The sequence below is a fragment of the Lissotriton vulgaris genome, unplaced genomic scaffold, assembly GCF_964263255.1.
Source record: "Lissotriton vulgaris unplaced genomic scaffold, aLisVul1.2 SCAFFOLD_1306, whole genome shotgun sequence".
Classification (NCBI taxonomy): Eukaryota; Metazoa; Chordata; class Amphibia; order Caudata; family Salamandridae; genus Lissotriton; species Lissotriton vulgaris.
The window spans coordinates 537,240-561,059 of record NW_028248091.1 but is presented as its reverse complement, the minus strand read 5'-3'; the positions used below and the strand labels follow the sequence as shown (position 1 = coordinate 561,059).

At 45.8% G+C, this 23,820-nt stretch overlaps 1 protein-coding gene across 1 annotated transcript in view; it reads left to right on the top strand.

The window, feature by feature from the left end:
- LOC147664935 (solute carrier organic anion transporter family member 1A2-like) overlaps nt 1-23,820 on the top strand; it is a 569,665-nt gene that overhangs the window by 120,320 nt on the left and 425,525 nt on the right. Inside the window, exon 3 of the mRNA XM_086949878.1 lies at nt 7,876-8,094. Within this exon, the coding sequence (XP_086806004.1) occupies nt 7,876-8,094 (219 nt within the window). The remainder of the gene's footprint in view (nt 1-7,875; nt 8,095-23,820) is intronic.

Here is a 23,820-nt window from a genome sequence, read left to right as displayed (position 1 = left end):
ATTGTAAAGGTATAATACGATGTAATGGAATGCGTTGTAAGTGTAGTTTAATAAAAATTGTTGTAGTGGTATGCAATATAAAAGTATGCATTGTAAAGGATGTTGCGATGTAAAAACGGAGTTGTAACGGCATGTATTGAAAATGTATATGTTGTAAAGTCATACATTCACCCTGCGCTGCAGGGTAAGGCAGTTTGGCCGATGCCAGTCTGTGAAAGAGGGCATTCACTGGGATGCTGTACACAAGGCTGAGCAGAACCTCTCGCCCTAATGCGACCAGCCCACCCCCATATCTCGGAGTGTCTCTGCAGCAGGTGATCTTGTCAGTGGAAGGAGTGCTGGGGCCAAGCCAATCTCCCCCCAGAGTCGTATGACCCGTTAATGAGTCCCTGCACGTCGAAGCTGGCCTCACCACATGGCCCACAGCCCCACCACTCCCTACCCGTGGCCCCACCTGCCCTCACCGAGTAGCAACCACCTCCAACAAGCAATTGCAATGCAATAGGACTCGCATTTACGCAAGACCTATTATATTGCAAATGGGCATGTGAGAAGGCATGAACAATGGGAGGGAGGTCCGAGAAGGCACGGACTGCAGGAGGGGGAGGTACAGGAACAAAATAGTGCTCACAATATAAAAAAAACATACTGTGCAACACTTGAGGTAAAGGGGCCAGTATCCATGGAAGGATAGAAATGACGACATGCTTGTCATGAGGAGGGACTAACAAGCCTAAAACCAATCAGAAGGTAGCCTTTAGGACCTAAGCCAATGTGAAAGATGGACGGAGAGTGGGTGGAGCTTCTACGAAGCTTCCACGCTATACTGAATAATGCATGACTCGCAAAGCGAGCAGTGCATGCGCTGCAATGCCTGGCTCGACCTGAAAAAGGCAGAGAGGAAACTCTCTTGCAAATTAGAACCACTTAAAATTGGCCCTATTTCTTGAAACTTCACAAAATAGGTTCCTCAACAAATTATGTCTCTAGATCATAAACATTTTGACTAGCACTATAACATATCCATGGAAGCACGTAAGACAGTGATTGGTGCAAACATCTTGTGTCACAGGTCATGTGTCCAACCAAAATCAGTTCTTGATCAATTCTATGTAATGCACAGTGAGTAATTGTTCCTGCTGCAGAGAGTTCAGGGGGCACACTAAAGGCCCGATGTAGGTAGGGCTTTACCGATCGGTATCGGCCGAAAATACCGATTTTTGGCCCTTACCGATCGGTAAACAGCCATCGAGATGTAGGGAACCAAAAACAGAACGAATCGGATAGAAAACCGATTCGGAATGTGTACCGAATGGGAAAGATTCCGATACGTACATACCGAAAATCGGATATGTAACGAATCGGAAAAACACCGATTCGGTCACAAAGACCGAATCGGTCCATGTACCGAATCGTTAGTGACACCGAATCGGAAAATCACCGATTCGGTCCTACTACCGATTCGTTAGTGACACCGAATCGGAAAATCACCGATTCGGTCCTACTACCGATTCGTTAGTGACACCGAATCGGAAAATCTCCGATTCGGTCCTACTACCGATTCGTTAGTGACACCGATTCGGAAAATCACCGATTCGGTCCATGTACCGAATCGGAAAAAAATACCGATTCGGACATGAACCGAATCGGAAAACATGCCGATTCGTATGAATCTCCGATCGGGAAATTCCCCGATTCCGACAGTTGGGGAGATGTAGGGAGGCACAGAAACACCGAAAACGGCTCAAAATCGGTAGAATTCACTCGGTATTTACCATGGATTGCAATCAGGTGGTAACCAACTCCAACCCATATAAACAGTCCCAAAATGCATTGCAACTTGCAGGATGGCAGCTTTCTATGTCATTGCGAGGCGGCTACGGCTACAGCAGGAAGGACAGAGGGAATGGCTAAGAAATGAACAGGTCTACAGACAGAGGATAACCCTGTTCATGCTCACTGAGGCTGAGATCCTACAGAGATACAGGCTGGACTCTGACACCATACTTGAGCTCATCAGGGACCTTAAGCCATACTTGGACCACCACACCCCAAGGGCACACGCCATCCCTGCGCACGTCCAGGTGCTATGCAGCCTACACCTGGTAGCGTCTGGCAGCTATCAAAGTGGAGTAGCAGCAGCAGGAGGGGTGAGCCAGAGCAGCCTGTCAAGGTTCTTCCACATATTCCTTGACGCCATGATTGACAGGATGGACCAATACATCTCATTCCCTGCAACCCACGCAGAACTGCTACAAACCAAAGCGGACTTCTACCAGATGGCACACTTTCCCCAAGTCATCGGTTGCATAGATGGCACGCATATTCCGATTTGCCCACCAGCGGACACCGAATACATATACCGCAATCGGAAATCTACACACACCATCAACGTGCAGGTGATCTGCAATGCCAAGTGCACCATCACAGACCTGGTAGCAAAATTTCCAGGAAGTACCCATGACTCATATATATTCCAACAGAGCGGCATATATGCACGGCTGATGGCTGGCGATTTTGGAGAAGGATACCTCCTAGGTGAGCCACATCATCAGACCCCCATAACACATAGTAGGTAGGTGTAATACATGGATGCATGTGTCTAATGTGACCCCTTTCTCTTCCAGGCGACAGTGCATATGCCCTCCGCTCATTCATACTCACCCCCTACCTCAACCCCTCCACACCCAGCCAAAGGAGGTATAACCGGGCCCACATACGCACCAGGAATGTTGTTGAACGGACCTTTGGCATCTGGAAAAGTAGATTCAGATGCCTGCACAAGAGTGGAGGTGCAAGGCAGTATACCCCCATCACCTGCTGCAAGATCATAGCTGTATGTGCAATGTTACACAACCTTGCGGTCAAGAAGGGCACTGAGGTGGAGTTGTCTGACTACGAGGACTATGACGACAACGAAGCTGTGCCACTGACACAGCCAGCTGGGGTGTGTACGCCATGTGATGGCAGATACAGACGTGAGGAGATCACTGAGAACTATTTCTGACTGAGTACAGATGCAAAGACAGCTAAATGTTGCTTGGAAAAAAAAATATTTAATAAAGATGCACCACAGTTACAGCACTGATGTGCATCAAATAATGGAGATTGTTAACTCAAATAAAGTCCAGGGTACTGGTTTGCTCATCCCCCCTTGCCAGCCTATTTTTTGGCCCGCTTTCCAGACCCACTGGGGTGTCCCTCGGCCCCCTCCGAATGGCCAGCAGCATCAGCGGATCGCCTGGTGCTCCTCCTTGGCTCTGATGCAGCGCTGGCCGGGCTGCTGCGGCTGCTGCTGTCACCAGCATCACCCAGGTCCAGGGCAGGATTGGAGGCGGCGTTTGATATTAACATGGCCTCCATGGCCGTGGTGATCCTGGCCATCCCCCTAGTCAGCTCAGCTGTATGCTGACTGAGCGCCGATTCCTGATTTGAGCTGCGATGGCACAGCTGTGCGGTCGCCGCTGCAAGGCGGGCCATGGCCCGGTTGAGCACCCGGGCATCCCTCCTGCGCGCAACCTCATGCTCCTCCTGCCTGGCAGAGGAGTGGGTGATGGCAGTGGTCAGCCTGCCCAACCCTGCTGCCACCTCCTTGTTGCTGTCCACAACAGCCTGGAAACCCTTCACCAACTCCCCCATCTGCAGGTTGTGCTGCAGGAGCTGGCATTGGCAGGCCATGGTGGATTTGGCCTGTTGGCGCTGGATTTTTACCATCTGGCCCTCCAGGCCCAGGAACACACTGCCCTCCCGTGCTGGTGCAGCAGTGGTGGTGGTGGTGGCACGGCGTCTGGCACTGCTGCCTCCGGCCTGCTGAGAGGGCTGGGGTGCCACTGGTGGTGGTGTGGTGCTGGCCGGTCCCGGAGCCCCTGCTCCCACGACAGGTTGGACGGGTGGCAAGGCCACGGTTGTGGCAGGAGCTGTTGTCTGCGGAATGGTCTGCCTTGTAGGGGAGTTATCAGGTGAAAATTGCAAGGGGGGTGAGCTGGGCAGTACTGGGGAGTGCACTGCCTGGAAATCAATCACCAGGACTCCCTCCATTCCAAGCCCTGGGGTGTCTCCTTCCTCATCCTCATCCTGCTCCTCCTGGCCAGGCTGGCTGGTGCTCGGCCCTGCCACTGCAGTATTTGATGTCGAAGCTCCCTCTGCTGCCACAGTGGTGCTGCCTGATGGTGCCCCTAGGTACAAAGAAGCATTTGTAAACTGAGTGCCGATGTATTACAGGCAGTACAATTATGGCATTTCACATGTCCTTGCATCTCCTTACACCGTGTCACACTGTTTCCTGTCTTGTGATTCTGCACTGACATATTTGGCTGACTTCTGCTGACTACATGTACCATGATGCTTGTCTCTTGTATGTTGGTGACAGTACTGTGCTGGTGTTTGCCTATGCATTGTGTCTAATGGGGAGGTGTCTGGTAGGGTGTGTCATGATGCGCATGCTTCTTACCTGTAGCTGTGGCCATCGCAGTGCTGTCCAGGGTCCCGATCCCTACGATGCTCGCCCTCTCGATGGTGCTGGAGACAATTTCCTCCAGCTCGGTGAGGGGTGGCGCCGGGTTCTGGCCTCCTCCGGTGTGTCCAGCCTGCCTTTGGATTTCGGCCAGCTTCCTCTTCGTGAGGCTGCGGAGGTCGTAAAACCTTTTCTTAAGTTCCTCAATGGACCTGGGGGTGACTCCAGCAGCATTGACCTTCTGGGCGATGTCGGCCCACAATCTCCTCTTGGTGCTGTCTGGCACGTTGAGGGACAGCTTGCCAAAGAGCTGGCGGTGCACCCTCACCACCTCCTCAACCAGCACCTGCAGTTCTGTGGTGGTGAATTTGGGCTTCCTCTTTTGGGAGGACTTCTGGCTTCCTGCCTGATCTGCCATTTTGCTGCTGTTCAGTCTGCAACCTCCTTCTCCCACTGCTGCTAACTGTGTGTTGGGCTCAGGCAGGCTTTCCAGTAACTTCTAGAAACTTCTTAATTGTCTGCACCTGCCAGGGTTGCCACTCCCTGTTTGGGTGGGGGAGGGGGAGCCACCTCATTGGCTGAATCGCCTATTGCCGAGTCGGCTTTTACCGATTCGGTAAAATCCGATTCGGTAGAATCCGAATCGGTATTATCCGAATCGGTAAAAGCCGAATCGGTTCATGCAATGCATTCCTATGGGCTTTTTCGCCATGGGTCTATGATTGCCGATTCGGTTTTTACCGAATCGGCTTTTACCGATTCGGTATTCGCCGAATCGGAAATATCCGATTCAGTGGTAGCCGAATCGGTGTTTTCCGATTCGTTGTTGGCCGATTCGGTAATTTCCGATTCGGACCGAGCTGAATCGGAACGTACCGAATCTCATTACCGATGCCGACCGAATCGGTTTTCATTCGGTATTTTTTTCCTACATATCGTTTTCCGATTTCAGAATACCGATTCGGCCCGCCTCGGTATTTTGAAATCGGAAAATCGCGTTTACCTACATCGGGCCCTAAATGTGCTTGGACAATACACTGGGGATGGCACCTCATGTGCCTTCCTTTTGAAAGGGTGTAACTTGTGTATAATTTTTATGCAGACGACCACCCACGCAAGAGTACAAATAAACCTGTAGTTCATAAGCGAATTATTTGTATTCAGCAAGTAAAAAATCAAGTAACCTGAAGTTCATTAGTTTAATCACATTAAACTACACTAAACCTTCTAATCTTGAGAGGTTGGTGGAGTGCTGAAGTCAAATACATGTTATGAACTAAATAAATGTTTAGTTTAGGTTAGTTTAGTTTAGATTAGATTTGTAGAGCGCCTGGTTACACCAACTGGTGTGTCCCCTTGCTATATGATTAACCACTGATAATTCTCAGAAAAATTGTTGATCTGCAGTTCATAGGTTGTTGTGTATCTATTGCGAAAAAAGCCATGTTTTCGGCTTCTTATGGAAGATCTTCTCTAAGGCTTCTTTCCGTAGGGACATGGGTTAGCGCATTCCAGCTCTTAGCTGCCATATAGCTAAACGATCTTGCGCCCATACAAGCCCTTTTTATCCTAGGGACTTTAACCAAATGTGTTCCGGTAGATCTTAGCTGATGTTCTGGTTCGCATATAGAGAGTTGGTTATGCAAATAGGTAGGGTCTTTACCCTGCAAGATACGATGGCTAAAACATAGGGCCATATTATCAAGAAAGGGTGATACATTATCGCCGCTTTTATCAACAGGAAACTGCCGCTAAAGCGGCGATAATGGGCTTGATAATAAGCCCTTGTGAATTCCCATAGAAGCCCAGGTTAACACCAGAACCTGGGCTTCTATGGGAATTCACAAGGGCATATTATAAAGCCCATTATCGCCGCTTTAGCGGCAGTTTCCTGCCGATAAAAGCGGCGATAAAGTATCACCTTCTTTGATAATATAGCCCATAGTGCCTTAAAAGTAATAGGTTTTTGAACCGGTAGCCAGTGTAGTGTCTTTAGAGCGTTTTCCAAGGGTGCCCTTCTGGATAGAATCAGGGTCAAACGTGCGGCTGCACTCTGGATGGACTGCAGTTTCTGCAATCCTCTTTTTGTTGCTCCCAGCAACAGCACATTCCCATAATCCAGTCTTGCTGTAACCAGAGAACGGATCAGGATTTTTCTTGATGATATAGGAAGAATGTTTAGGATTTTCCTCAGGATTTTCAAGATTCTGAAGCATTTCCCTCTTGTTCTATTGATCTGAGCCTCAAAGGTTAGTTTTGAATTCATCCATATTCCCAGGTTTTTTACCTTCGACTTTGGGGTTGGGACTGGGCCCAGCATAGTTGGTCACCATGCTGGCGACCATATTGATAGAGCATTTCCTACTATCATCACCTCTGTCTTATTGCCATTTAGACTTAAACAATTATCTGATATCCACCCAGTCAGATCTTTCAGGCAGGCTGTAAAGTTATTGGCTGCTTGCGGTGAGTTGTCTGTCAACGTGACCACCAGCTGGGTATTGTCAGCATACAACACAATTGATACTCCATGTTTTTGTACAATATCAGCTAAGGGGGCTACGTACAGATTAAAAAGAGTTGGGCTCAAAATTGAACCCTGCGACACCCCCTGTGCTGGTGTAATGTTTTTTGAGGTGTATGCATATTGTACTACTTGGAAGCTACATCCCTGAAGGTAAGATATCATCCAGTCCAATGCAGTTCTCCCAAGTCGGTGTATAACCATCTTATGTGACGCCTTATCAAATGCTTCGCTAAGGTCTAATAGGACCAGCGCAGTCATTTGTCCCTCATCTACTCTCTTCCGTATCATCTCCGTAGCACAGAGCTGGGCTGTCTCTGTTGAATAAGTTGACCTGAATTCTGATTGGGTAGGATATAGAAGTTTATTTTCCTTTATAAGGCCCTCTAATTGTGTATTGACCACTTTTTACTCAATTTTGGAGGCGTATGGTAGCAGTGACACCGCCCGCAAGTTTGTTAAAGTGTTCCCATCCACTGAGGGGTCTTTTCTCAGTGGGTGAACCATTGCCTGTTTCCATGTGTCAGGTAGCTGACCCTCCTAGAAAGAGATGTCCAGCAGTTCTTGAAAATAGGGGAGTATTACGTCTAGCCCTGCCCTGATCACTTTAGGCCTGGCTGGATCATTCGGGGATCCTGATCGTATACTTTTTACTATCTTCTGCAGATCTTCTGTAGTGGGAGAGCAGAATTTTTTAATATTGTTTTCACCCCATACCTGTAGTTGTTCATTGTCTTGGATGTGACCGTTTTGAGCCTTCTCACCGAATGTGTCATAGAGTTTGGATACCTTTTCCGCAAAGAAGTCTGCAATCTAATTGCATGACTTCTGAACCAGAAGGGAATATGGATGTTAAATTCAATGTGAAGAATAATACATATATTTTCTTCTGATTTAGCTGAACTGACATTGAAGCTGAATGATGCTCGATGGATTGGTGCTTGGTGGCTTGGTTACTTGATAAATGCAGCAGTGACTCTTCTGGCTGCCATTCCATTCTGCTTCCTGCCAAAATCTCTTCCAAAAGAGGGAGAAGAAGATAAACCAGAGGCCTTGGAAATGCGTAAAATGCGCAATGACCACAATATTCCAGAAACCCAGCAATCAATGGTCAAAGGCAAGTTTCCCCTTTTTCTTTTTTTTCATACTGCTGTGTAATTGTATTTTGAAACCAAAGTTAGTGAATCATTAATTACAGGTTTCATCCAAGGGCAAAAATCAGGAAAATTGAGAAATCTGTAAATACATTCTTGCTGCTGATGGATGTATGAAGGTGATGTTAGGTTTTCATTATTGGGTCTATGGTCCTCATGGCAGACACTTAAAATTGTTATTAACAACACTTTGCTTTAACATGTGCGAAACTTTATTTCAGGAAGAGGAGGGAATTATTTAGAATAAAAGGGATAGGGGTAGACTTTGCAGATTTATCTTTAGACAAGACGGGTGGCACCTTCTTCACTGCATTCACAATTCATAAGGAACCTCAATCTGTAAAATAATAGAAGAATGGATGCTCCAAACAATACAGGGCAGATTTACAAGCCCCTTTGCCTCACCAATGCCTCACTTTTCATGACGCATCAGTGGGTTTTTTTACGCAAAATTTACACGGTGACACATCTAAGGAGATGCATCACGTAAACAGAGATGCGAAGGAATGGAGCTGCGCGAGATTGATTTGCGTCGCATATGTATTAAGATATGCAAGGTAGGCGTTCCAACTGAAGAACCAACGCATTTCCGACGCAGGCATATTTGCATAATCCCCCGCGGCGACACATCTATAAAATGTGTCACGCAAGAGGGAAAAATGTGCTTGCAAGCCTACGCCTCATAAACCTACACACAGGAAATGACGCAACTACCACAAAAAAGTGCAGCAGAACAGCTTTAAAGCAGAGCAAGCAACATGGACCTCCTAATCCTGCAGCTGGGAGTTGCACCAAGACAACGACAACCACCCCCACAACAAATCCCACAACCTCACCCTCCACCCTTCCTCCAAAGGCAGCACAGGAGAAAGGAGCGCATCTACCATCCAAGAACCACCCTCATTGGACTTCGGGACGAACATGTCCTCAAAATTTATCACCTTAGGAAAGCGTCTATTGTGACCCTGCTGCGGCAGATCACACAACAGATACATACTCCAAATGAAAGGGGCACCAACATTCCACCACTGACAAAGCTTTACACATGTTGGCCTCTTGATCATTTCAAACAACAGCAGCACAAGTGGCAGGGGTCTCAGAGGCATACAACTCCGCCTTCCTCCCTGAAGTCTTGGATGCCATCATTCCGCTCAGACCATAGCACATCTATTGTCCAAGCACACACCAGCAGCAGATGGACATTAAACAAGGCTTCTATGCCATTGCTGGCTTCCCACATGTGCTTGGAGCAATGGACTGCACGCATGTTCAACTTGTACCACCTGCAGCAACTTCACACCTATCAGGCAACCAAAAGCACACACACTCCAGCGATGTCAAGGCCATTGTGGACCATCGAGGACTATACATCAATGTAGGAGCCAAATACCCTGGGCGTGTGCATGATTCATATATATTCAGAAACAGCATCATCAATGACCGTTTCCAAAATGGACAATATGGCAATGGGCTCCTTGTAGGTAAGCAAAAATTAAAGAACAAACAAATATACTCCGCAACAATAGCTGGCACTCTGCCACATTACGTGCCCTTAAGTCTGAATGATGCAAGAAGTCAATGTGAAAATGCAGAACCACATATATACTATTACCACATAACATAAAGTTCAAAGCTGCATATACACATCGTAGCATTACCTCTAGTTCCAAGGGACACCAGATAGGATGGCATGCAAATATCCAACATAAACTTTTGTAGATCAATAACTCACACTGTTGACATATGCACACATGGCATCTAACACAAATTAACTATTGAACGGTGCAATGTATTGTAAGAAATGCATGGAAATAGCAAAATAATCCTAATCTAATGTGCATAGGCATTTATGTGTATAAAAGTGTACATATCAATTACACACAGGGAGCATGTATCAGTGCACCATGTGACAAACGTACCTGGTCAGGGGCATGTCAAGCCTAATTAGTGACAATGCAGGGCGAAAGACATGAAAACATTGTATCAACAAAATGTGTTGGACCACTATGCCAGGGGACTGACTCTCTTTAGACAGAATAAACTTCAGCTGTACCTACATATTGAAATGTGCCCAGATGTGCAATGCACAATGGTTTAAAGTGTGCAACCAACCAAAACATTATGGGGAAGATTCACAAGGAAGTGCTGCAGTGAAGCAATGAAAGCCCTTAGGCAGAGCCATGCTGTGGAACTTCAAAGCACAGGAATGCAACATATTTACAATGATGAGTTGCATGCCTGTGTTTCCCCCTGCACCTGTTCGAAAACAGATGCCATGAGCAGGCGCAGGCATACTCGCACTATAGTGCAAGGATGCCTGTGTCATGGATGTAAAGGAATGGAGAAAAAGGCTTGGCATAAATTATGGTAAACCAGCCTGCATTCCAGGGTATCTGATATAGAATCACGGCTGGATTTGGTACCGCAGGACAACAAGGCACTACAAGTGTATTACCTTTTCTTAAATCCTGGACTATCCTGTACTTTCCACAAGGCTTTTTGAATTCTATTATAGGCAAATTGCAAGGACTACTCATTATTTCTTTTAAAATGCCCTGTTTAATAATACAGTGATTTGCTGAAGCCACTCCTGCTTTCACTTCTGGACTCATTTTGCATTGTTTGGTGTTGGGGTATACTGCACCTTCTTTCACTGTCACTTTCACTGGGTCTACGTTTGCCATTAACCCTATTTATTTACCAATGAAATCCCATACTTCTGGATTCACAGTATACCATATCTTCATCAGGGGTTGAAGAGTAACACCATCCAATGTACAATAAATTGTGCAATTCATTTTGCACAATAAATCTCTTCCCAATAAATTCACAGGACTAGAATCGCAGACCAAAAATCTATGCATGTCTTTAAAATTTCCAATGTGCACCTCCTTAGGTTCTGTAATTGGAGTCCTAATCTGTTGAGTCGAAACTCCGACTACTTGGATTGCTTCTCCCGAGAGGGGTAGGTTTGGGATGTTTTCTGTTCTCTCAGTAGAACTGGTAGCACCAGTATCCAACAGAAAATTGATATCATTGCCTTCCACTTTCCTATCAATAAATGGACCTGACTGATCTACGGCAAGGATGCCGCAAGTACGCACTCCTCTTCCTCCCCCCTCAGGCACCGTCATTGCTTGTCTTCACTTTCCTGGTTATTCGGTAAAAGGTACTGTGGGTCATTCTGTCTATCTTTACCCAATCTGTTTCTTTAGGAGGAATTTTCCCTTTAAGGAAACTGATTACTTGGTGATATTTCTTCATCACATCATCTGATGGTGCTCCTGTTTTCGAGTCTCTTGGATACATGTCACTTGGCCAATCAACTGTGATTGTACATTCTGTCCTTAAATCAGCAGGTACCACTATATCGAACTGACCATCCAAGTCTTTCAGCAAAACCTTGGAAAACTTCACAAAACTCTCTATCTGTTTGTGCCATTCAATGGGGGTTTCTCTCAATTTAGGGAAATCGTTTGTAAATCACAAAATATCTTGTCGACTCCATGGAACATGAACATTTCCACCATCAGGTACCTCTCTCATAGGACACAATCTTTCTACCTTTCCTGCCTCTTTTAACAGTTATGCAGTTGACGGTTCTTTTGTGTGCACTTCCTTCTTTATTCTGATCCACCTCGTTCTCCACCTGTCAATGTTTCCCCACTTTTGCAAAATATTCAACAACTCCATTACCTGTAACTTTTTTCCAGACACATTCATAGTTTTTAAATCTTTGTCCACTTGATATGGTTTCTTCAGCACTTTTGATCTCTCTATCTCAATGCCCATCTCAGAGGCAAGTTCTGCCAATTTCTCATGAAATAATCTCACATTCCTGGTTATACTCCTACAAATGAACAACAACTCTTCTTCATTGTAAGTTTTTTATCCTTCTATTCCCACATGTCCAGCTATCATCTCTTCCAATTCTACTTTCAGTTTGTAAATATCTAAAATCTTTGGGGGTGAACTTTGTTTTTCTATTCCCTGTGCCTATCAGCCTGATTCATGAAGCAAAATTGCGCCCGCAATAGCTGCGAAAATGCTATCGCGGGCGCAATTCCCATAATCGCTATTCACCATTAAATATGCGAAATCGCAAGCACAGATTTGCGAAATGGCAAAAATATTTGCAGAATGCCGGCAGGATACCAATTGCGATTCGGAAATAGCGAGAAAGCACGGATTCTGCAAAAATAATTGCGAAATCGCACATTACTCGGTATTCATGAAAAATCACTAATAGCGAAAAAGCCAAAAATCGCATTTTGCGAGGCGCAATTTAAGACAACACAAAGCAGGTGGTAACCATCAAACCCATAGGAATTTTTTTTTGAAAAACCGTTGGCCAATCAGTACCTGGCGCAGGCCTGACCAAACACACTTAAGGGGAAGCAGCAGCAGCAGAAGGAGTTTCACCATGCCAGGAATGTACATGGTGGTCAGGCAGCGAAGGCTACAGCGAGCAGCAAGGAGGAGACGCAGAATCCAGGAGTGGATATTCCGCCAGCGGGTCACCCTGCTGGGCCAGACCAGAGAGCAAATATACGCAAAGTACCGGCTCAATGGGGCTATGATCATCAAGCTAATACAGGACCTTGACCCCCTGATGCAGCACCCAACAAGGCGGACCAATGCCGTCCCAACACATGTCCAGGTATTGTGTAGCCTGCACCTCCTGGCCTCTGGGAGCTTCCAGGGGATAGTTGCGGTAGCTGGGGGGATATCCCAGCCCACCATGTCCCGCTGCCTATGTAGTTTCCTTGACGCAATGCTGACCCAGCTACACCACCACATCAAATTTCCCACCAGCCAACAGGAATTGGATGAGACCAAGCTACAATTCTACAATGTTGCCCATTTCCCACACGTGATAGGATGCATTGACTGTACCCACGTCCACATTTGCCCACCTGCTGCAACGGAGTACATGTACCGCAATCGCAAGTCCTACCACTCCCTCAACATCCAGATGGTCTGCAATGCAAAGACATACGTCACGGACATAGTGGCACAGTACCCGGGGAGTACACATGACTCATTCATATTCCGGCACAGCAGCCTCCACACATGACTGGTCAGGGGAGACTTCAGGGAAGGACACCTACTTGGTAAGTACACTTTGCCCTCAATGACACATTGCGAATGACTAGCTGCGCTGCACAGGCACGCACCCTCTGCTCCTCGCATTCAGGTGACAGTGGGTACGCCCTGCGTGAATACCTCCTCACCTCATACCTCAACCCTGCTACACCACAGCAACGGCGTTACAACGTATCACACATACGCACAAGGAATTGCATAGAGAGAACATTTGGCCTACTGAAGAGCAGATTCCGCATACTTCACAAGACAGGTGGGGCCATGTACTACAGTCCTGAAGTGTGCTGCCGCATTGTGGCTGTGTGTGCTATCCTACACAACATTGCTACCAAGCGCCGGATACCTGTCGACATCTCTGGCAGTGAATCTGAAGGGGACGACCGGCCACCTGCACATGCGGTCCATGCACGCGGGGAGAACCCAGCTCAAGGCCACAGACGCCGCAACCACATCACAATGAACAGTTTCTAGTGCACCCTCTACCCTCACCCCACAAATCACAAATGCATGCAAAATGTAATAATGACACAACATAATGTGTGCTGCAAAATTAAATATTATTGTTTCATTCACAATAATGGTACCAGTTTAAATGTTCACATTGCTAACAGTATTTCAGCATACTGCTGTGTGAAAGGACAGGGCAGGCTTATACTCAGCCTGTGCCTGTAATAGTCGTATGAAGTCATGTGCGCCTCCTGCGCGTACCACCCAAGCGCCTCTGCGGCTCATCCTCATCCAAGGCACGTGTGCCAGCAGTGGGCCTGGTGCTGCGCCTGAGTGCCCCTACGTGTGAGGCAGAGTGGATGCTCACACTCGATGTCCCCTCACTGGCATCATCACCCTCAACAGTGGCAGGTAGAGCAGGAGGGTGTAGTGCTGTCACGGCAGTGGTCAGGTGCTCAAGGACCCTGGCCACATCCTCGCAGCACTGGATGAACTGCTGCTGCTGCGCAAGGGACCGCCGTGATAACTGTGATGTGGCATTGCCTATAACATAATTGGACCTGGTGTAGGCCGTCAGCCGGGTCAATAGCTGACGGTGGCGCCGGCGTGCTGCGTTGCGCTGAGATGTAATTGCTGCAGTGTTGGCCTCCATGGCTGCAGTCATGCGGGCCATTCCCTCCCCCACACCTGTCATGGCTGCCGTCATGCGGTCCATCCGGTCTCCCACTCCGGCCACATTGCGCCCAATGTTGTACAGCTGTAGCTGTATGGCACCTTGCTGGCATGCCTGCAGCTGATGTATACGGAGCATGCGTCTTTCCACGCTCATTCTCACCAGCCGCTGTCCATTCCCCCTCCTGCTGATAGCTGCATTGGTCTGCAGGCGAGACCTGTCACGCCTGCTCTGCTGGCCTGACACAGTGGGTGGCCGCTGTGTTTCCGCTGTCGCGGGCCCTGATGTAGAAGCACCAGCTGCTGGTGGTGTCACAGCAGGCGTTGCTGGTGCGGCAGGGGCTGGAGGCACACTGGTAGTGGGCCTGGCTGCGGCAGTAGTTGTTGCGGCTGAGGCTGGGGGCACACTAGTTGTGGGCCTGGCTGCGGCAGTAGTTGTTGCAGCAGAGGCTGGGGGCACACTAATTGTGGGCCTGGCTCCGGGAGTAGTCGCTGCACCAGACGCAGGAGGTACACTGCTGGTGGACCTGGCTGCTGGTGTTGTTGCTGCGGCAGGGGCTGGTGGCTGTGTATGTGGCGGCACCTCCTCCTCATCCTGGGCCTCCTCATCTATTTGCAGCCTCTCGCTGTCGCTGCTGTCTGCGCCACCTGTGAGGGGAAGTGGACGTTCATTAGTTGCATGTATCTGTCACAATTGTCTGGCTGCATTGTGGTACTTCTACATTGTGGCCACACTACATGTCCCACAATGCTTCAGGGCATTACCTGATGTGCAACGATGGCATGACTATGGTAAATTATGGGAGGCTATATGGTCATGGACATTCATAGGGGACAGGGTCGCAGTCGCATGCCACTTACCTTGGATGTCTTGTGTGGGGCGGGATGAGTCCAGACGAGTCACTCCGATGCACGCCTCAGTCTCAAGCGTGTCTTCAACTTGGTCCTCCAAGGGGGTGTTTGGAGGGACTATAGGTCCTCCCCCTCCAGTGCCCGAAGACTCTCTGAGCCTCTCAGCCACCTTCTCTTTGGCACGACCTCGGAGGTCGTACCAGCGTTTTTTGAGTTCGTCCAGTGACCTATCAGCCACACCCACAGAGTTCACTGTGGACGCTATACCCTGCCAGATCCTGCGTTTTTCCTGCTTCGGCACCCTCCTAGAGTCCTTCCCAAACAGTTTGGAGTGGTTGGCCACCACCCCTTCTATTAAATGCTCCAGCTCCTGCTCAGAGAATTTTAACTTTCTCTTCCGCCCTGTGGTGTTGCTGGGCCCAGGAACTGCATCCTCAGACATTGCTGCACTGTGGTTTCAGAGTACAAATCCACACAGAATTGCAGGAGCTCTCCCAGTTGCTGACTCGAGGTCTGCCTCACTGTGGTGAATGGGGGTGGGAACTGGCTGCTTCCTGGTTGTGATGTCATCACTGTGCTCGAAATGCGACTTCCCGTTTTCCCAATCTCGCGATTTTGCGATCTCGCTTTTTTGCGATCTCGCAATTAGCGATATCGCTATTTGCGATATCGCAATTCCGACACGGATGTAGCCGGAAATTGCGATTTTTCTGCTTTTGCGGCCTCGTGCGATTCGCTTTTTTTATCGCAAAACATCATGAATTCCGTTCTGCGATTTCTCAATTGCGATTCGCATTTTTTCGCAAATTGAGAATCGCAGATTCCGGGTTTCATGAATCAGGCTGTATCTCTCTGGCTCCAGATGATACTGCTGATCTTTCTTCTTTTGAACTACAGGGTGTAACTCTTTTTGGGGTTCTGCATACTGAGTCTCTTATTGGTAGATCCATTAATGAAATTATTGAATCGCACTCACTGGCTTGATCGTCTATTATCACAATTTCTTTTCTGGGGTTACTTAAGGGAGCTGTTACAGCTGGTGCTTTAGGGCAATTTGCTTTATCTCCATAGATTGCAATAACAGGACCTATAGTTACTGGTATTGTCAATGCTTCAGGGTTCAAAATCAATTGACCTATTTTCTGTATGAATTCTTCTCTATTTTTATTTAACGCTTTTTTTTCCCTATCTTGAAGTACCCTATTGACAGTTGGGTTATGAAAAATTTGTAGAATCAATGGTGTTCCGAATACAGGTGCATTTGAGGTAACTCTACTTGGTCCTTCTTTACACAGTGTTTTTTTTATTTAAAATGTCCTCTAGCAACTCATCTTCTGACTCACCATACCCTGTCACATTCATGTGTTTTGTTTTCTCCTTATACTTGCTCCTTGACTGTTCCTCAGCCATTAACACTGGGTATAAACCTTTTGATACCATTGCTTTTCTCCATTGCTTCATCTGATCTTCCCGTGACATATGTAAATATCATGGAAAAGGCCCTAAATATCTCCCACTCCTGTTTCCCTCTCATTCAAATGCTTCAGTCTCCCTTCCTTCTAAAGCCTCATACTTGGTTAACCTAGGTCTTGGTTCTAGGTCATTCATTCTCAATCTCAAATTCTGAAGAATTCTTCCATTAAAAGTAAACTTTTCTGGGAAAGCTAGAACGCAATCACTTTTAGTATATTCTATCCAATTCTCCATCCATACACAAGTATGATATCCTCTTTCCATCATCATAAAGGAAGCAGGCGTTTTCAGCAGAGGGACAAGAATTTCCTCTCTAGTCATCACAGGTTTATCTTTCTTAAATAAATTCTTAATTTTCTTTATTAATGACATCTCTCTTTCTGCTTCATACATTTTGGATAAACGATGTTTAAAAGAGTACTCCACAAACTCTTGAAGTCTCCTGTCAGTGTGATCTACACCTGCAGTGAAATCAGAATCAGACATACAATTCCTCTATAACCAATGCTAACAAATCTTCTAATGTCCAATTAACACTCAGACTCTCAATGTCTATATAGCCGATACCATTTCGGCTTCTATCTAACAACCAATCAGACTCAGGCTCACACTTGTTTTCTAACCAATGCTATCACTGCATTTTGTGACATCAGTTTCAGTCCTTACTACTGACCCCTCCTTTACAATTCTGAGGCAGTCACGCACCCACAGTTTCAACCTATCCCACCGTGGCTCTCTATCACATCAGTGCATCTCCGGCAACTGACCCTCCCTTCACAAGTTAATGCGTAAACTTATATCTTTAAAATAAAATCCATTAGTAACAACATTCGCTAATCTGCCTGTTACCTAAACCAAAGGATACATTCCAAACTTATTAGGGTATCTCAGAATTGCTCCTCTTACACTTGCGAGGAAAAGATCTTTTTACCCTCCATTCAAGACAACCTGTTACTCCTTCAGTGTTACCCTTTATAGGTGATATAAGACCAAAGTTTTACCAGCGAACCGTTTTGCTTTCACTCACACTCAACTTACATACGTAATAGTCCCTAGTTTAACTCTGTCAGCCCTGCGTAGCTTCTCAGTGCTATTCCAACAGACGAGTAACCTCACTTGAGTATGGCTTATATCACCACCCGCAATTCATTCCACTGGGGCATTTTTCCGGACAACATAAAACAAGACTCTAACTCTTTTGTTAAACATAAATCAATAATCAAAAATCAGTACTTATCACCAAACTAGTCAATAATAACCATAGTTCTGCTACCAGAAAACTGATCCAGCGGCTCACCAGCAACAGGTACTCCAATACCATATACTCACCTGGGCCCATAAACTCTCACACAACCTGACAATAACTGCTGGAGTCAATGTTTATGATTTTCTACCATTTCAAGATTAGTCACCTCTTATTCTCGACTAATCTTTCACTGATCAAAAAGTTCTTTCCGCAGGTCAATGGACAATTAGTTGAACTAGTTGATGGTGAAATGACATAAAATAATCTTCCTACATTTATGAAATGACCAGGAATTGAGAAATATTTTAAATCTTTATCTAATCAATTTCATGTGTACCACTTACAAAGTACAGTACAGTCTCTGTCACTCATAGGAAGGAAAATTGAATCAATCAAACAAATGTATCATACTCCACAATGACGTTGCTAAGAAAGGAGATGACAAAGAGAAAAGTACAGACACCTTCATGAAAGTAAAGTTACCAAGGATGGTGTGAAAATCGACCCCCTGGCCAAAGAGCTCGAAAGGGCCTCCCGGGAAAGATCAGGCGACAAAAGCTTCAGGACAGGAATCAAGACAGGATAGATGACCTCTCTAACACCAACGCTTGCGTAGCAACCCTCTCTGACACTCGCTTCCTCCTTGAAATTCTTCCACGATCTTCTTCTAAGTAAATTAATTTAAGATAAATGGTTCTACATTTGATTCTTCATCAGCATCTCTCGTCACTCCGACAGCATCACCATCTTATGCTATCTAACTAGCTAAAGCTACCTCAATTATACTCTATATTAAATTGGGGAGAAAAAAGAAAATTCTTTATTAGAAAGATTGCATATTCTCCATTCGTCCACGAAAAGACATTGAGAAGTAAGGGAATGAAATTGATTGTGCATTCTTTGGGTAATATATTTAACTGGAGATAGACTTTGCAATAAAGGGGTCCATTACAGTCACCCCCAAAATAAAAAAAGTAATCAGCATTTTACACACATTTTTCAAAAATGCTAGGCCAAAAGGAATTATCATCCTGGATAGGATCATAAATATAACAAATAGTTAAGTGAGTATCATTAACAATGAACGTAGCAAAAAGCCATCTGCCTTCAGAATCAAATTCTTGAGAAACAGTTAACAATTTTAAATTTAGTGACAAAGAAGAGTAACTCTATTTTTCTCATTTAAGGAAAGAAAGACACAAACAAAACCCACCCCGACACATTTAAGTTTTAAAGCCTCAAGTTCAGAAAGGTGAGTTTCTTGGAGCAGAATGAGGTCAGGAAAATATTTAGCAAAATGAGATACAATTCTCTGCCTCTTTATAGGATTGCTGACTCCTTTAACATTTCAAGAAATAACTCTGAATGGAACAACAGATAGAAATATATACACAAAGTTATACAGCAGCCAAAAACACATTGAAAAAGAAAACAAAAAGAAATGAGAGAGAAGAGAGAGAAGAGAGATCAAAGGGAGTGAAAGGGAAGGAAAGTTAAGAGAAGATAAAAAAGAGACAGTGTATGTCAATCAATGACAACTGTAGAAACATACCTGATGAGGATGAAAATGGGGGAAGAGTTGAAGACAGCATGGGGTCCAGATGGCACAGCAAAATGCATTGACAAATAAAATGGCACACAACAAGATAAATGACTGAATAAGACAACAAGGAACCTGAAGAAAAGAAGAAGGTTAGTCTGTAACCACGAAGAACATAATAATCATAAAAGAATGAGCATAAGACTGCAATTGAAAAATTACACCAAGTAGTTAGATAATATGCAGGACGAATCATACAACACAGAGAACAGTCATCTCAACAGGAAAGCAGAAGTCTCCATGGAACTGGAAGAATGAAGACTAAGAATTTCTGGCAGGTCCGCAGGAGCAGTGAAGGAGGAAATTTTATTCTGAAGTGTCACTTTGAAGAGACAAAGATAGAATAGGCCAAGGCGGGCACCCAAAGAGCATTATTGAGGTCGAAGAACCAGGAACTCCTTCTGCCTAGCAGCATTAGCTCTTGAGATGAACCTTTTAATTTACTGGAAAAATGTTGCCTTTTAGATTTTGCTGTATTGGGGACTTTCAGCAAATTCCAGAAAAGATGATGACACCTCTGGGTTTGGGTGATGAGGAAGATGAATGAGAGCGTGGACCTAAACGACGAGTTCTCTGAATATTCAAACATGTAGAAGAAGGTAGGGCCTCCAGTTAAGGCAAAAAAGAAATAGGATCCATTCCCTCCAATCCTTGTTGAAGACCACAGTGGCACAGATAATTTTTTCTACTTCTCTTTTCTAAATATTCAGAGTAAGGCTTCAATGCTGCTACCTCTTTTTCCAAAACTGCAATTTTTAATGACTCATTTTGTACATCACTGACACATTGTTCAAGGTCCATGACTCTGCTTTCCAATTGAAGCCATTTTTCATCCAAGTTCTGAATACGCACATTGGTTTCCTTCCATGAATGAATGGAGCACACAGATTTCCTCAAGCACCAGATCAAGAGAAATAGGAGAAGAGGATTTCTCAGGAAAGGGAGGGTCATGTTTGACTCTTGTGTGAGTAGGCGAGGTCGCAGCCGCACCAATTTTAGGAGAGGATGAAGATGACATTTGAATTTGAATTTAAAAATATTTGTATAGCGCACGTTTACCTAGAGGTTTCATGGCGCTGCGGGGTCAACTTCAAGAGCAGGGACAGAGTTGGATTAAGATGAGAAGGCCTGTGTGAACAGAAAATTTTTCAGTCTCCCACGAAACTCCATGTAGGATGCTGATGTTCGAATGGAGAGGGGTAAGGAGTTCCAAAAGGACGGGGCAAGGACAGAAAACTTGCAGCCTCCTGTCCTACTTTTCTTAAATCGAGGTACCACTAAGAGAGAAAGGGAAGAAGAGCGTAGTTGCCTACTAGGAATTTAATGGTGGATGTTAGCTTTGACAAAGTCTGGAGCTGTCCTGGAAAGAGCCTGGAAAGTCAGGCATCCAAGCTTGAACAGGGCTCTTTCTTTTATAGGGAGCCAATATAAGGAACAGAGGGACGGAGTGATGTGCTGGGATCTAGGTAAACTAAGAACCAAGCGGGCAGCTTGGTTCTGCACTAGCTGGAGCCGGCGGAGGGCATAACTGGGAATGCCATTGTACAGTGCGTTACCATAGTCAAGGCGAAAGAGAACCATCGCCATGACGATAAGTTTCAGGGCTGTTGATCGTAGATGAAATACACCTCGATGGACAGCTGGCAGATTTTAAAAATGACAACAGTTTTGAAGAAGTGGAGGCTGTGTGCAGAGGAGATGTCTTGAGTTTCTTCAGTCTGCTCATAAAGTGTCCGGATAAGCCTTCCTAAAATATAGAAAATAAGGACTGGTTGAGAAAACAGCACCCCACTTCTGGCATTGGAATAAAATGCAGCATTGCAGAAGTATTAAGAGGAAAAAATTACCTCAGCGGGATTAGCCTCAAATAAGCAATTCAAAATACAGCATGAAGCCAAAGGCATACACAACATCAGGAGGAATCCATAGATGCAGTAGGACAAATCAACAAACCTCCTGGAGAAGCACAGCAAAAAATGCAGGACAAAAAATTACTTCCTCAGACATAAACCAAAAGTATCTAAAATGGCCACCGCAAAGGACAAAAAAAGAGAGACCTAACATTGGCCTAAAAAAGGATAAAAATGTCACTTCAGCATAAAGGATGGCTCACCTTGCCTAACGATGTTCATAAAGACCACTTGTGTGGTAAAATATTACAAGGGACAGATCCAGTCAGCTCTGTTCATCCATCAATGAGAGGAGCTCCCAAACTAGCTGACCATCTTGCCCGCGTGTGCCTCCCCTCAGATGGTCTCTCAATATTGAATTGCCGAGGTAAACACACTTGCTTTGCATTCTCCAATCCATGAGTTAGAATCATTCCTCCTTTACAGAAGTGGAGCTTCAGCTGGGGTGCCTGTTATGATTCCTGTTGAGTTCTGATTTCTGTGAAGTGAGCATCAAGCTCAGAATGGCCAAAGGGACAGCATTCCCCAGGGACCAGCCACAACTTAATGGGGAAGGGGGACTGTGCAGCGCCCACCGGGCCGATTTTGGCACCAGGACCCCATCCTCTAGGGGCCCAGATGAAATTTTATGGGGGAGGCAGGCCACACATGTCTGCGAACAAGGAAAGAGATGAAAACTCTGCTTCCATAAAGCGGGTGCGGTTTGACAACTTCTGTTTGCTGGAAGTGGAGTGATGGCTTTTGCTTGGCAGGAGCTGCCACAGCTCCTGCCAAGCAAGAGCAAAAAGCTATGTTCCAAGTATGGGCACCTCATGAGATATCAGGAGCCAGCCCTGGGAGGTAGAGGTCCTGAGGGCCATAGATGCCTCCCAGAGGCGAGCCACGTGGCCCCTCTCTCTTTTTCAAAAATACAATTGGCTCCAGAGAGGTGGTGGTCCCAGGGACAGGGGTTCTCACTGATCCACTCGTTAATATTTATTGTTGTCCTGGTGAGGTGGTGGGTCCCAGGGCCCAGGGAGTCCATGCAGCCCCACCTATCTATTTTTTTAATCATAGGCCTGAAGAGGTTGGTGGTCCCTGAGGTCCAGGTGGGCGCAAGATCCCTCAATTATAATTTACATGAATCCTGGTCAGGTGATGGTCCTTGGGGCATTTATAAGCGCTTGGAGGGTACCCTCATACATTTGTTTGATAAACTACACCTGCCCTGGGAGCTGGCCAACCTAGCGGTGACATTAAAAAGAAGTACAGGAGACCGTACTTGTGTTTCTTTAATTCATGATGATATTCACGAATATGCATGAATTTTGCCACAAATACAAAAAAATGCTTTGTTGCCTTGGTGCCAGGGGACCAAACATTTCCATTACAAAGGGATCCTCCAACCCCACAGGGTGGTTTCAGTTCATTGGGATGGAGCACCTAGTAAATAACAACAGGAAAAGAATAGGCATTATGCCCAATTTATGGAGACACCAGCGTTCAAATGGCAGCATGTAAACCTGATGCATTTTGGCAATATTACAATTGAGCCAGTTCTCAATCCAGCATACCATGCGCTTTAAATCCATGCAGATACGTGAATTTGTGCAAAATCATATAGGTCCCATAAAGCACCTATCATGTGACACTTGTATTTTAGACTGCAGCTTTGTCTCAGTAATGCTCAAATAGTGTTGAAAAGCTACAGTCTTAATGTAATGCTTGAAAGTGAATTGATGGTTATTCAAAGTAAATAGGGATCCTGGTTATACTAGCACAGAGGTGAGAAAGGGAGACAGGAGTTATTTAACGCTACTTACCTTGATTCATAGAACATTAAAAGTCTAAAGATATGCGTTAACTTCACAAGTACACTGTGGGAGATGTATGCCTTTGTGAAAAGTTATGTGCCATAATTGTAGATAAGGCCCCTAATACTGTGTATGACAATGTGCTCACCTGTGAACAATGCAAAAAGAGCAATTGATGGACACAATGCAGAACAATGTCATACATTCACGCCAGTACAGAGATCTGGGCCTAAATTAATCTATCTTTTTCTCCCCATGCTATTCCAGTTTGAACCCAGCCATATGCAAATTAGTCTTGACCTTGCTCCCTATGGGAACAGTCCAACCTGAACTACCAGGCCAGGTCCTCCCTGGACTGGAAACAAGCATCCTAGAACTGGTGTCAGGGTTTCACCCCTCATCAGCCAGGCTAGCTTGCCTCCAGTGGCATGGAGAGCACGTGGCCCCCAGCAGGCCTGGGGACTGGCACCTCCCCGGGGCTTTATTACTTTATAGACAAAGGTGTGGAGGGGCTTCTTCCCCCACACTGCCCCAGTGACCACCACCTCCTCGGTGCCTTATAATTGTATTAAAAGGTGTGGTGCGGCTCC